The following is a 13,136-nucleotide window of genomic DNA, read 5'->3' as shown; positions in this document are numbered from 1 at the left end:
GGAAGATAGGAGTAAGGTGTTGTTCACATATGCTCCATGTATTCATAAATAATAACAGGAATAATAATACAGTGTCGAATCCATTGCATGACAGATCTTGCCTTCACTCCTAGACTGGGTTCACACTGTCTTTATGTTTAACTCTTAGGCTATGTTTACCGGCGAAATTTCAGAACGGAATTTTGTTGGAATATTCAGCTGAAATCCCACTGCAGCAGAGTCCCATTGATTTCAATGGGATTCTGCTGCACTGTGCACTCAGTGGAATTTCTGTGGCAGATGTTTCTGTGGCATCCGCAGAAAGAATAGACGTGATTTCTTTTTTGCGGAATCCGGTCAGAAAATCATTAATGTCTATGGAGACCAAGCATTTCCGAGTGGTTGTTCTGCTGCATGTTCTGCTACGTCCGCTGTCTGCGGAATGTCTGCCTGGAAGTTTTCCATGCAGACATTCCACCATGTGAACATAGCCTTAAAAGGATAGAAACTTATATGTAAACATCGACTTCTATGGCACAGACGCCAACAACTAGAAATCAGATCAGGAAATTACAGGATCGGATCAGCCTTCCATTGGTTTCAATGGGATTTTACTGCACAGCTCCCACTGCAGAATTTCTGCAATCCGGAAAGAAAGAATAAACCTGTTCCTCCCACTGGAAGGATTAAAGGGTACCTCTCATCAAATAAACTTTTGATATATTTTACATTAATGAATGTTGAATAACTTTCCAATATCATGTTAATGAAAAATATGCTTCTTTCTATTGTATTTTTCCCGATCAGTCCTGTCAGCAAGCATTTCTGACTCATGCTGGAGTCCTAAACACTCAGAGCTGCCAGCCTGCTTTGTTCACAGCCAAACAGGCTGTGAACAAAGCAGGCTGGCAGCTCTGAGTGTTCTCCTTTGTGAACAAAGCAGACTGGCAGCTAGTAGTGTTTAGGACTCCAGCATGAGTCTGAAATGCTTGCTGCCAGGAATGGTAGGGAGACCCCTAGTGGTCATTTCTTCAAAGTGGAAAATTAAATAGAAAGAAGCATATTTTTTAATAACATGCAATTTTAAAGTTATTCTGCATACATTAATCTATAATATATCAAAAGTTTTTTTGATGAGAGGTACCCTTTAAGATTTTTTTGATAGAAGTCATTTACAAATCTGTTTATCTTTTTGGAACCAATTAATTTAAAAAAATAAAAAAATGTTTTACAGTCGAGTACCCCTTTAATAATCTTTCCATTTTTTTATTTTTATTTTGGGATAAGCTTCGTATTGTTTGCAAATTGTTCATATATCGAAAATAGTAGTATGGGATGTAACATTCGGGGGGGGGGGGGTGCAGTAGTGGAGGCCTGCATAATGTCTATAGTGTCTTCCAGCTGTTGCAAAACTATAACTCCCAGCATGCTGGGAGTTGTAGTTTTGCAACAGCGGGAGGCACACTGGTTGGGAAACACTGCTATACACAATGGTGCCATTCTATATGGAGGTACGTTATGGCTTCAACAAACTTCTCTTGGCCCCGTAAATGCTGTGGAACTACAAGTTCCAGCGTGCTGTTTTCTATTTGTTGGCCACCTTGCGGTTTTATAGTCATTCCACGACAGCTAAAAATCCACATGTTTACCTTAAAATTGCATATAAAGTGAAATATTAGTAGTCTTCAGCTCTTCTTCACCAGCCCCCCTCTCCTTCCAGCCTGCCATGCAAGCATTTCACTTTAGCATTTTTAGACAATGAGCTTCAATTCCCAGCATGCTTATCTAGCATATTATATAATAAACTATAACCTCAGCACACTTGGCGAGCGTTCAAGACGATGAATGTTTAATCCTATTAAACCCGCAGATTACATCCCTGTTTTCCTTAAGCGTTGTATACCTACTTTCCTAATATTGCACACTCAAGGAAAAAGCCTTGTGGTCTTTCTCCGAGGACAGCGACTGCGTAACATAAATACCGCAATATTTTATAAACAACATAAATAACGCAATATTTTATAAACAAACAAAAAAGAAAATTAAAAATAAAAATGTGGATATTTTATATTGTATTTTATATAGTTAACTACCGTAATCAATATTTCTGGCACCAGTTGATTTAAAAAAAAAATAAAAGTTTTCCACGGGAGTACCCCTTTAAGCTCCTATAGCAGTGGTCTCCAAACTGTGGGATCTGTTGGAGGTATACTTCAGCAGAATGTCTAAAAGGTGTGCCGATTAAACTGCAGCTTATTTCTGGCCAAATGTAGTCAACTAATGACTTTGTCCGGTCCATTTTCCACACATATACTGTCATGTCGTGTATGGGCGTAGCAGGCCAGGCTTTGGAGTCATGCAAAATAACAATAAAACAATAATTTGAGAAATGGACCAAACGTAGTGACTGGTTTCAGGGCTCAGGTCCTACAGGAACACATGGGAACTGAGTTCCTGCACTTTTTCCACAGCAGGTACACCATTCCTATTAGCAAGACCAGCTCTTGAGTGGAAATCTTGGGTGTTTTTTTTTTTTTAAAGCCGAGGAACGTGCTCTCGATTCACCCAAAGTGCAAGAAAAAGTGCAAACGTGTTACACTAAAAAAACGTGCACAAAGAATGCGGTCTATCGCAAGCCCTTCTCCGATAGGAGAGAGGCCCCCCAACAAACCTTACCCTTCGCCTCTGGACCAAAAGGTACCTGCGAGGTTCCAGGTTCGATGTTCCTTTTCGCCGAAGCTACTAGGGGACCACAAATGCTCCCAGCATCCCCCTTGGCGTTAGCCAAGGTATCTGCCCGCAGAGCCGATAACGGTAGGTACCCTGCCTAAGCAGGAGTACCCGGGGTGTTTGCAGGGAGGTGCGGAACCTAATGGCCACACACACCTCCCCTAGACCGCCAGGAGGGACACCCAGAAGGGCTACTGCATCCTGACAAATCCTGTGAACACACAACACGCAAAAAGTGACACAGTGAGACAAAAAGAAATAAATAAGTGAATGTGTGCAGATATACTGCCCGGACATCCGGCCAGATCTATAAAAATGTATCTGATCCTAGCCAGAAGGCCGGGAATCAAGAGGTGAGTGCCACAAGGTGAAGAGATTATGGTGCCCGTGCTTCAACTCAGTGAGCCCATCCTCCCAGTGAGTTTCGGCACTTCGGGGTCACCACTCCCCGAGGCACAAAAGTACCTCGGCTCTAGACCCTCTCAGCCTCATGGCGAGACCCGGAGGGAACAGGTCACATCGGGGCAGCCGTTGAGCTGATTCCTCAGAACCAGCCCCGGAAAGCCCTGGTACACCTGCATCCTCCATGCAGCACCCATCCCCACCAGCCCCATACCGGCGTAGTGTACCACCGGCATGAAAACTGATAAGAACAGATACTACACTTGATCTTAGCCAAAAGGCCGAGAAGCGATGGGTGAGTTCCTACACTTTTTTTTGCCAGGACTTGACCCCAGACTGGTTTACCATCTTCCCGATGGGTCGACGTAGATCTCCAACAGACCCCTGAGACGTGGTGTGAGCCCTGCCTTTTCTCTATCTTTTACCCTTGGATTAAGATGCAAATATCTATAATCCCGATCGTAATAAGAAACCACTAGGAGTAAATGGACAAAAAAGAAAAATCCATTAGGTGCTATTGTTCTGTGGAATGCCATTTTTTGTACACACCAGTCACAGAATGTTAAAGGTCATTGGATGGGAAATCAAATTATGGGAATTAAAAGGATTTCATTTAGCATTGTTATAAGCTTTTATTTCCCAGTATTGTTATGACTGGAGATTATGCTTCTGTGTATAGTCGGCAGCTCAGGCTAAGGTTCTGATAATAGTTGGGAGGACCATAAGATCTGGGATGAAATCTGAGATTATATTAATTATTGTGTGTTTTTTTGTCTTTTCTTTCCTAGGACACTTGTTCAGAGCTTCTGGAGATCAACCATTCAATCTGTCCAGTGCCTTTCCAATGATCAGCCACCCGGTCTTCGGCCTGCACGCAGCCAGCTCAGGACATTCGGAATTTGGTGGTTTGGGAACGCTTGGTGCACCCACAGCCTTAGCAGCACATCCCCAGTTATCACCTTTCCCAGGTAAAGACCGAAACTGATCTTCCCATGTATGTGCGGGCTTCCAGAAATATACTTTCTCAAGAGGGTATTTCAGTCATTAATCACCTATCCATGGCTGTTTCTTTAGCTCCTATAGCAGTGGTCTCCAAACTGTGGGCCTCCAGATGTTGCAAAACTACAACTCCCAGCATGCCCGGACAGCCTTCGGCTGTCCGGGCATGCTGTGAGTTGTAGTTTTGCAACATCTGGAGGTCCACAGTTTGGAGATCATTGTCCTATTGTGTTGCTTGGCGCAGCAGTGAGCATTCTTGGGCATCACTCTATATACCAATGTGGTGTCCCGGTACTGTATTGCATACAGTACGTAGTGTAGAGGTCCCCAAAGTCAGAGTGACTACGTTCAGGTAGGGTTCCTCAGGTGGGACAGCCCCTAGTCGCCTCTCCTTGAGTCTAACTTTAATGTTAATATATGTATATATTTAATAATTATATCTATATTGCATAGTAATGTATAGTACTTACCTTGTTCATCGTCGCAGGACCTTCGGTCATGTGACCATGCTAGTAACCTCTATGGTATGTTGTAGGGCCTTAGGAGGTCCTTGGGTCACGTGTTACCCACAAATCTCTGTAATGGTGATTGATATCTGTATGGACCAATTAGCATTAGTCCAGCCCCTGCCCATGTGGAACAGCGCAATATCTTAAAAGACTCTTAATGCTAAAGTCCCAACCATTGTCAATCTCCAAAGGAAAGCTGTTGTTATGCTAAGAGACTCTCATGTTAATGAAGTGTACAGAAAATCTTCAGTAAAAGTTAACACTGTTTACAGAAGCTTTCCGATTGTGGACAATCTATTATTATCTACCTCAAATCCATTATCATCTACTTCCCTATCGTTCCTGGGAAGGGCGGCAATAGGAAAAGCTTTATTGAGGAGCCCCCACCCTGGCATCACGAATAGCAAGGGTTAACAAGCACCCTTTGATTACCGCACAGCTACACTCCCCATACCCTACACCCCCCAGGCTATCACACCAACTTCTTACTTAAATCCACTGCTTATATGTGGCATACTACTTGGATGATGTACGGTTCGTGATGCCAGGGTAGCATTAACCACCACGCTCCAAGGTTTAGACAGTTATCCTGGGCCAAGCGCTCCTGGGCCCTGGGAAGACAATGACCAAAGATGCAGGGTTACAGAAAACTATCTTTACCTGAGGCAGGAATGATGGTAAAATCCTTTACAGTACAGATCAGAGTGGATGGAGATGCAGAGTAACCCTAAGGAGCCTGCTTCTTTGCTGGGACTTGTAGTTTCTTTCGCTTGACTGTATTATGGTTGCTGCACACTCCAATCTGACATCCAATATGGCTGCTATTGTGGCTTTCCATAGGCCGGGTTCACACTGCAGAATTTCCAGCAGGAAAAAATCTGCCTTGAAATTCCCAGTGCGGCCAGCGCCGATTGAATCAGTCGACACTGCTGCCCCCATAGACGGCAATGTATTCTAGATGAAATGTAGCCTGACGAAAAAATTAGCAAGATCATGTTTTTAAGTGGCGGAATTTTCTCGTCGGAACATCTTCCGGAAATTCCATAGTGTGCACTGCGCAACCGAATTCCTTTACCAGCAATTGGATTCTGCTGCACTGGAATTTGCCAGTGGAATTTCAAAGCGGAATCCAAGTGGTGTGGGTTCTGCAAGGAAATTAAGTGCAGAATTTTATTGCTATATTTTCCCCCCAGTGTGCATGGGCCCTAAGGCTTTGTTGAGTTTGAGTTTTTGGGCCATTTTTATGCAATTTGGTCTGTAAAGAGCCAACAAAAAAGGGCCTAAAATACTGATTGTGAACAGAGACTTTGTTTGCATAGGCTAATACGGAACGTCTCTGTGTCTGCGTGGAATCATGTACTATTCCATTGCACGCTGAATTACAGAGATATTCTGACTTCTATTGGAAAATATGGTGGTTGTAGAGACACCATTGGGCATTAAAGGGGTACTCCGGTGAACAACTTTTTTTTTTTTTTTTTAAATCAACTGGTGCCAGAAAGTTAAACAGATTTGTAAATTACTTCTTTTAAAAAAAATCTTAATCCTTCCTGTACTTATTAGCTGCTGAATACTACATCAGAAATTCTTTTCTTTTTGAAACACAGAGCTCTCTGCTGACATCATGAGCACAGTGCTCTCTGCTGACATCTCTGTCCATTTTAGGAACTGTCCAGAACAGGATATGTTTGCTATGGGGATTTCCTTTTACTCTGGACACTTCCTAAAAATGGACAGAGATGTCAGCAGAGAGCACTGTGCTCGTGATGTCAGCAGACAAACGGAAATGAATTTCCACTGTAGTATTCAGCAGCTAATAAGTACAGGAAGAATTAAGATGTTTTACTAGAAGTAATTTACAAATCTGTTTAACTTTCTGGCACCAGTTGATTTAAAAAAAAAAAAAGTTTTTCACCGGAGTACCTCTTTAAAGAGTATTATAGGTACAGATTAATGATATAGAGCAGTGTCTCCCAACCAAGATGCCTCCAGCTGTTGCAAAACTACAACTCCTAGCATGCCCAGACAGCCTTTGGCTGTCTGGGCACGCTGGGAGTTGCAGTTTTGCAACAGCTGGAGCACCCTGGTTGGGAAACACTGATGTTGGCTGTATAGGCTAGCCTGTTTTTTTAACTTTTAAATTTTGAAAATGTTTATGGATTAAACCTCTCAATTTACTAAACTGTTGCCTAATACTGGGCCTACCTATTCGTCAGCCAGCCTACATTGTATTTGTCAGATCTATTATATCCTTTTGATTTCCCATTTTCATTGTTGAAATAAAGATTTATTAGTGCCACGCAAATCCTAATAACAATGGGTGGAGCACTGTACTTACCTGAATAACACTGTTTACCTGCTTAGTCGGCTTTGTGAACAATCGCATGTAGGAAACAAAGTGACACACTGAGTCGATGCTGTCAGCTCTTGTAGTTCTGAGTATTGTCCAATCAGGGTGTCTCCAGCTGTTGCAAAACTGCAACTTCCAGCATGCCCAGACAGCCAAAGGCTGGAGGTACACTGTTTGGGAAATACTGTGTGGTGGCCCAGTATGGGATGGTGTTGTCCTGTACCTTTCCTGCCCTGTCAGGCAGTGTCCCTCAGTGTCCCACGGCCCCCTGTAGTTGTTTCCCCATTTGTATATATGGTGTATATTAAAAGATGTATTATGACTTTAATGAAATACCATGTGATGGTTACCCAGGAGGTACCAGTGACGAGCTGTCCCCAAAGGTGACCTATGGGCTCCCTGCTAGTCTCCCCCCATATAAGCCCTGGGTGGAGCTTCTCTCTCTTGCTTCCTGCTGAGGTCCAGTGCAGTCGCCTAGTGTGTGTGTCCAGAGTAGTGGAGACGTCAAGTCCTCCAGCCATAAGTCAAGTGCAAATAAGCTAAAGTCACCGTCCTGTCAGTCACAAGTCAGTCAAGTCAAGTCATCTGTCTACCCAGCGTGGCCTGCAATAAATTCTCCCATCCAACTACCAGTCCCAGCAAGCCTGCGAGGTCTCTGTGTCACTGGTCACGTCCTTGGGCCCTGGCTGAACTGTATAGACTTTACCATCTATCTACCCTCAGTAAAGCTATCGTTGACCGTAACTTGGCATCAGAGTCTTCTTCGCCCCCGTGCCTCGCCCAGGATCCAGCAATATACCTTCAGGTGGTTAAGGCTAAACCACGCCTTGGCATCACGAACACAAGGGGTTAATACCATCTGCCCCTAGGGTAACAACATCTGCACTGCACAACACACCCTGCCATACCACAACTGGCCTACATAGCAATGCCATTCACTAAGGGGATTATTTTCATCATCCCTGTCCTTCATGCATATTAGGGTTACATTGTGGGAGATTTATCAGAACCAGTACAGAGGACAAGTTTCCCATAGCAACCAATCAGAGTGCCTCTTTCATTTTTAAAAAGGCATCTGAAAAATGAAAGAAGCAATCTGATTGGTTGCTATGGGCAACTGGGCAACTTTTCCTCTGGACAGTGTTTGATAAATCTCCCACATTGAGTCTATATTACAGAAATGGGCTGACCATTTGGGCAGTGCCCCTAGCCCCTCTGTCCTGAGGAAAAGTTGCTGAGTTGCTCTTTAGCAACCAATCAGATCGCTTCTTTAATTTTTCAGATACCTTTTCAAAAATGATAGAAGCGATCTGATTGGTTGCTGTGAGCAACTGGTCAACTTTTCCTCTTCACAGGTTTTGATAAATCTCCTCCAATGAACTTCAAGTTCTTGTCCTCCAAAATGGAGTCAAAAATGCTTTTATCCAGGGACCAGACTACTGCCAGCCTACCCCAGTAGAGCACTACATGTGCCCTCAATTTGTTTCTGTCCTCTGTGACTACTTAGGTGTTGTTTATGTTCACACATGTATAAAGGTAGTCGTACACTTCAATAGCTGTTGACCAAAAGTTTGTTTGGCCAACCGCTGTCTCTCCCGATCTCCCCAAACATATGACCATCAATAAGTGTTCTCTATAGAATGAGGAGAGGTAATCCTTGCCAGACAGCTCTGGTGGCAGCTTATCTCTCCAAGAACAAAAGGGCTGGGCAATTGAAATTTAACATGTCCCAGTCATCTGTTAGGGGAGAGTGGGGAGGCCATTACAGACTTGGGCGAAACTATCGTATCCTACAGTGTGCCTCATGCTGTGCCTGCGTTGTCTGCTCATATCAGCAATCCACCGCTACGAGCAGACACACAGGGACCTGTACTCACAGACATCATGGTCGCTCCCCTGCTCCGTGAGCTAGGCCGCGATGTCTGAGTACACTGCGCATGCGCGGGGAAATCGCAGGTCCCTGTGTGTCTGCTCGCAACTTCGAATTTCTGCTACGAGCAGACAAGGCAGGCACAGCAGGAGGCACACTCTAGGTTCAGTCATCGGCGGATTCGCTTTTTTAAAATACGCTGCAGATCCGTTACGTGTTACCCTACCTAAACACAGACACATCTTCACCAATTTTCTCGGGCCAACTTTTGGTCTAAAGTCCCAGACGAACTATGGTTCTAATGACCCAACCTAACCCGACCTCCTTCCCTTCACCTCCTTGGTTGATCTTGATGGACATGTCCCTTTTTTCAACCATTCTAACTATGTACCAGCTTCAAAGGGATTTATGATGCTGTTAGTTTGGATGGTTAGGCCTACAGTCGTACAAGGGGATTCGGCCATAGGACCAATGCAGTAATGCCCCAGTATTACACTCTTCTAAAACTAGCTTTATGGATCCACCTTTACCAGTTATGGTTCTTTCCATCTTTTGACTTACCTGTGAGGCACTTTCCCTGCTTCTCAGGTAGGTCAAACTTTGAGGACATGCTTGTGACCATAAAAAAAAGGCTTGGTGACAACTAATATGGTGGCCTTCTCGGCTCTCGCAGCAGGTAAAAGCTTTTCCAGGCTCCTGAATGTTAAATATTTATAGTTTGTTACGTTAGGAAACAATCCTTATGGCAGCTATAAAAGATAAACAGCAAATAGACATAACAACCAGGCTGACTAGAATCTTCTACACATAGGTGATTAGTTGATTTTAGTGGGGAATATCTTTTCCAATGATAGTTTCATCAATATTTTTAAAGTTATACAGATTTGTAAATTATTTCTACAAAAAAATCTTAACCCTTCCTGTACTTATCAGCTGCTGTATGCTCCAGAGGAAGTTGTGTAGTTCTTTCCAATCTGACCACAGTGCTCTCTGCTTCCATCTCTGTCCGTGTCAGGAACTGTCTTGAGCAATCAAGGTTTGCTATGGGATTGGCTTCTGCTGTGGACAGTTCCTGAAACGGACAGAGGTGTCAGCAGAGAGCACTGTAGTCAGACTGGAAAGAACTGCACAACTTCCTCTGGAGCATACAGCAGCTGATAAGTACAGGAAGGGTTAAGATTTTTTTATAGAAATAATTTACAAATCTGTATAACTTTCTGGTACCAGTTGATTTGAAAATATTGAGGAAACTATCTGGCCCCAGTTAATTTGAGAAAAATGTTTTCCCTCCGGAGTACCCCTTGGAACATAGAGCACCTAATATTAGATTTTTTTGCTTAAGCAACCCTCTTAAAAATATATTTCCTGTTGTAAGGAACATGAAAATTCTAGCGCTGGTTACCCAGGAGAAGTCTTTTATTTTTTTTCTTGCTTCCTTCGAGACAGCTTATTTTAGTTTTGATAAGTTATATAAGAAAGTTTAGCTATACGCGAAGATGTTGTTCTACCTTAGAGGGCATATTATGTTGTGCCGCAGGCACCCCAGAGGTTTTACATACACAATCTCTGAAGCTATCAAATCTCCAGCTGTTGTTGCTGCTTATTTCGTCCTCTTTGGAGGAAATGAATGGTACTTGTTACTGCCGTTCTCCGAAGACATTTGAAATCATTGACTATGTACTACCCTTTAGGGAGCCATTGTATATACTGTAATCTACAGCCTCGTTCTAATAGGCTTTGTACAGTGGCTGAATCAAGGCGCTATACCTTTATACTCCTTTATACCTACAGAAAGCCTCCGAGGCGTCTTGTCTAATACCCGAGCCCTGATCAGCAGTCATTGCGGGCCTCTTTTAGCACACAAAAAAAAAAAGAAAAAAATTATTATGGAAATTGTGATCTCTCTGTCCACATTCTGCATAGAAAAGCACTCAGGCTCTATTAGAGTGTCACAAATCACAAGCCATTATAATGCATCCATTCCTGGAAGATCAGCGGGAAACTTACTTTGATGTAATAATAAAATAAAACATGCCAAGTCATCACGCCTGCTTCATGTGAATTTTCGTACTTTGCGCGCCTTTTAATCCTTGTGTCTGGATAAAGTAATGGGCCATATTTTTTTTAACAGAGTAGTGGTTGTCATTCTTAATATTTTTTTTGGGGGGGGGTTGTTTCCAGAAAACTCCTGCATATTAAAGACCCGGGGGTGGGAGATTATACACAACAGTATTTGTACAGAACTTTCCCATTATTACCCAAAGAAATGAAAACTAGGAACTTGGCCCAATGGTTATGCCAGTGTTTCCCAACCAGGTTGCAGCCATCTTTTGCAAAACTACAACTCCTAGCCGGCTCAGACAGCTAACCCCCTTCACCAATCCACCCCCTATCTATTGTACTATACTATAATTTATCCCCCAACACAATGCCAGCCTGTCTAGTGTCTAGTCTAGTGCACTTTATCCATCACTATGTCATGGCTTAGCAAAGAGGCGTAAGTACCCTCCTGTGATTAGCCAAACAAGTAAGGAAAAGAAAGTCCTGTGCGTGTGCTAATGGCAAACAGCCTAGCTCTGATCCCGCCCTTTAAAATGGAATGAATGAGAAATAGCTGTGCATTGTAAGAGTAAACTCATGGGGCTTAATAACAGGAAAATCCCTTGTCATTACTCTAACGGGGTTTGTAACAAATATATACATGTTCGTTTGTTGTTTCTCTACAAAGCTCAGATACGCCTTAAAACTTCCAGACATCCCCTTTAAATCAATAGCACCTCCTGATGATGTATGGCAGTGTTTCCCAACCAGCATGCCTCCAGCTGTTGCAAAACTACAACTCCCAGCATGTCTGGACAGCCAAAGACTGTCTGGGTATGCTGGCAGTTGTAGTTTTGCAACAGCTGGAGGCACCATGGTTGGGAAACACTGGTCTATACAAATGAAATGGATGGAGAAAAAACATAGCAGATCTTTCTGTCCTGGGTGACAAATTGCAAAACTGTAATAAGTGGCCCATATTTTTCTGTACAATAAGGCTATGTTCACACGGAAAACACGGGTGGACATTCTGCAACTTTGTATGTTCTGCCGGCGCTAGGAGTGTTCTGAAAAGCACCATCTTTATAGACGGCAATGCATTTCGGGTCGAAATCAGCAGAAACAATGGACATGTTCATTGATTCTGTGGAGGCCGAAATTAGGATTTCCGCAGTAAATGTTTCCGCCACGGAAATTCCACTGTGTGCGTGGTGCAGCAGAATCCCATTAAAGCTGTAGCTGAATTTCACAAGCAAAGTATTTACACAGAATTCCACCTGGAAATTCTGCTGTGTGAACATTTAGCCTAAGGCCCTCATCCTTCCACAGAACAAGAGAGGCCGCAATTGTCTGCTCTCAAATCCCAAAGGGACAAGAACCACCATATTGGTTGTCACTTTTTACAGTAGCCTTGTGGAATTTGTTAAAGAGGTTTTCCTGGATTTTTCTTAGTATAGGCCAACAATATCTGATCCACGGGGGTCCTACACCACGCACCCCCACCAATTGGCTGTTTGCCACAGCTGAGGTGCCCACATACCCAGAGAACAGAACAGGAAGTAAACAGCTCCGTACATTGTATAGTGGCCGTGCTTGGTTACTGCAATATTGCTCCCATACAATTCAGTGGGAGGTAAATTGTAGTAACCCAGCATGGCCACTAGACAGTGTATGAAAGTGTCTGCTTCCTGCTTTGTTCAGTGTGTTTGGGGGTTGCTAATCAGCAGCTGATTGGCAGGGTTGCCATGTATAGGACCCCCATGGATCAGATATTGATGGCCTGAGGATAATCCATTGATGGAAAAAAACCTGAAAAACATGTTGAACGCACCATGTGAACGCACTTTGTTACTTACATAATTCTACCAAACCCTAACAGTGCATGTTATCACAGCTTATAGTTTCTTAGTGATAATTTGTTCTCAATATTGCAAAATGGCTGCCTTTGTTTTCTGAAAATGATCTAATAAGGGTCCAATAAGGGTCTATCTACTTTTCTTTCATACTTTTTTTTTATCTTTATACCTGTATATACCTGTATATCATATGTACTGTATATCAGGCAGCGCAGTTTATTTTCTTACTCACAGCTTTATTCCCAAATTATGAACTCCAGTTCTTTGGTTATGGTACACAACCCTTACTGTGATAACAAAAAAAACAATCTGTGAGTAGTTCTTTAAAGGGGTATTCCGGTAGACAAAATTTGACTCCATTTCAAAGTATGTGGCACAAAGTAAAAATCCTCAATCTAAAG

The 13,136-nt window shown here is 43.0% G+C and overlaps 1 protein-coding gene and 1 non-coding gene across 26 annotated transcripts in view; one reads left to right on the top strand and one right to left on the bottom strand.

Annotated features, from left to right (window-relative positions):
* The window catches only part of BAZ2B (bromodomain adjacent to zinc finger domain 2B), a 409,759-nt gene that overhangs the window by 296,262 nt on the left and 100,361 nt on the right, over positions 1–13,136 (top strand). For all 25 annotated transcript variants that reach the window (XM_056536083.1, XM_056536077.1, XM_056536074.1 and 22 more), the window contains one exon: positions 3,900–4,079. In XM_056536083.1, coding sequence (XP_056392058.1) covers positions 3,900–4,079 — 180 coding nt within the window. The remainder of the gene's footprint in view (positions 1–3,899; positions 4,080–13,136) is intronic.
* LOC130290014 (U2 spliceosomal RNA) lies at positions 3,218–3,404 on the bottom strand. The gene has a single exon (XR_008847488.1). It is a non-coding gene; the product is annotated as a U2 spliceosomal RNA (small nuclear RNA).

The sequence above is a fragment of the Hyla sarda genome, chromosome 8 (genome assembly GCF_029499605.1).
Source record: "Hyla sarda isolate aHylSar1 chromosome 8, aHylSar1.hap1, whole genome shotgun sequence".
NCBI classification, from domain to species: domain Eukaryota; kingdom Metazoa; phylum Chordata; class Amphibia; order Anura; family Hylidae; genus Hyla; species Hyla sarda.
This window is presented reverse-complemented; position numbering and strand designations above follow the sequence as displayed.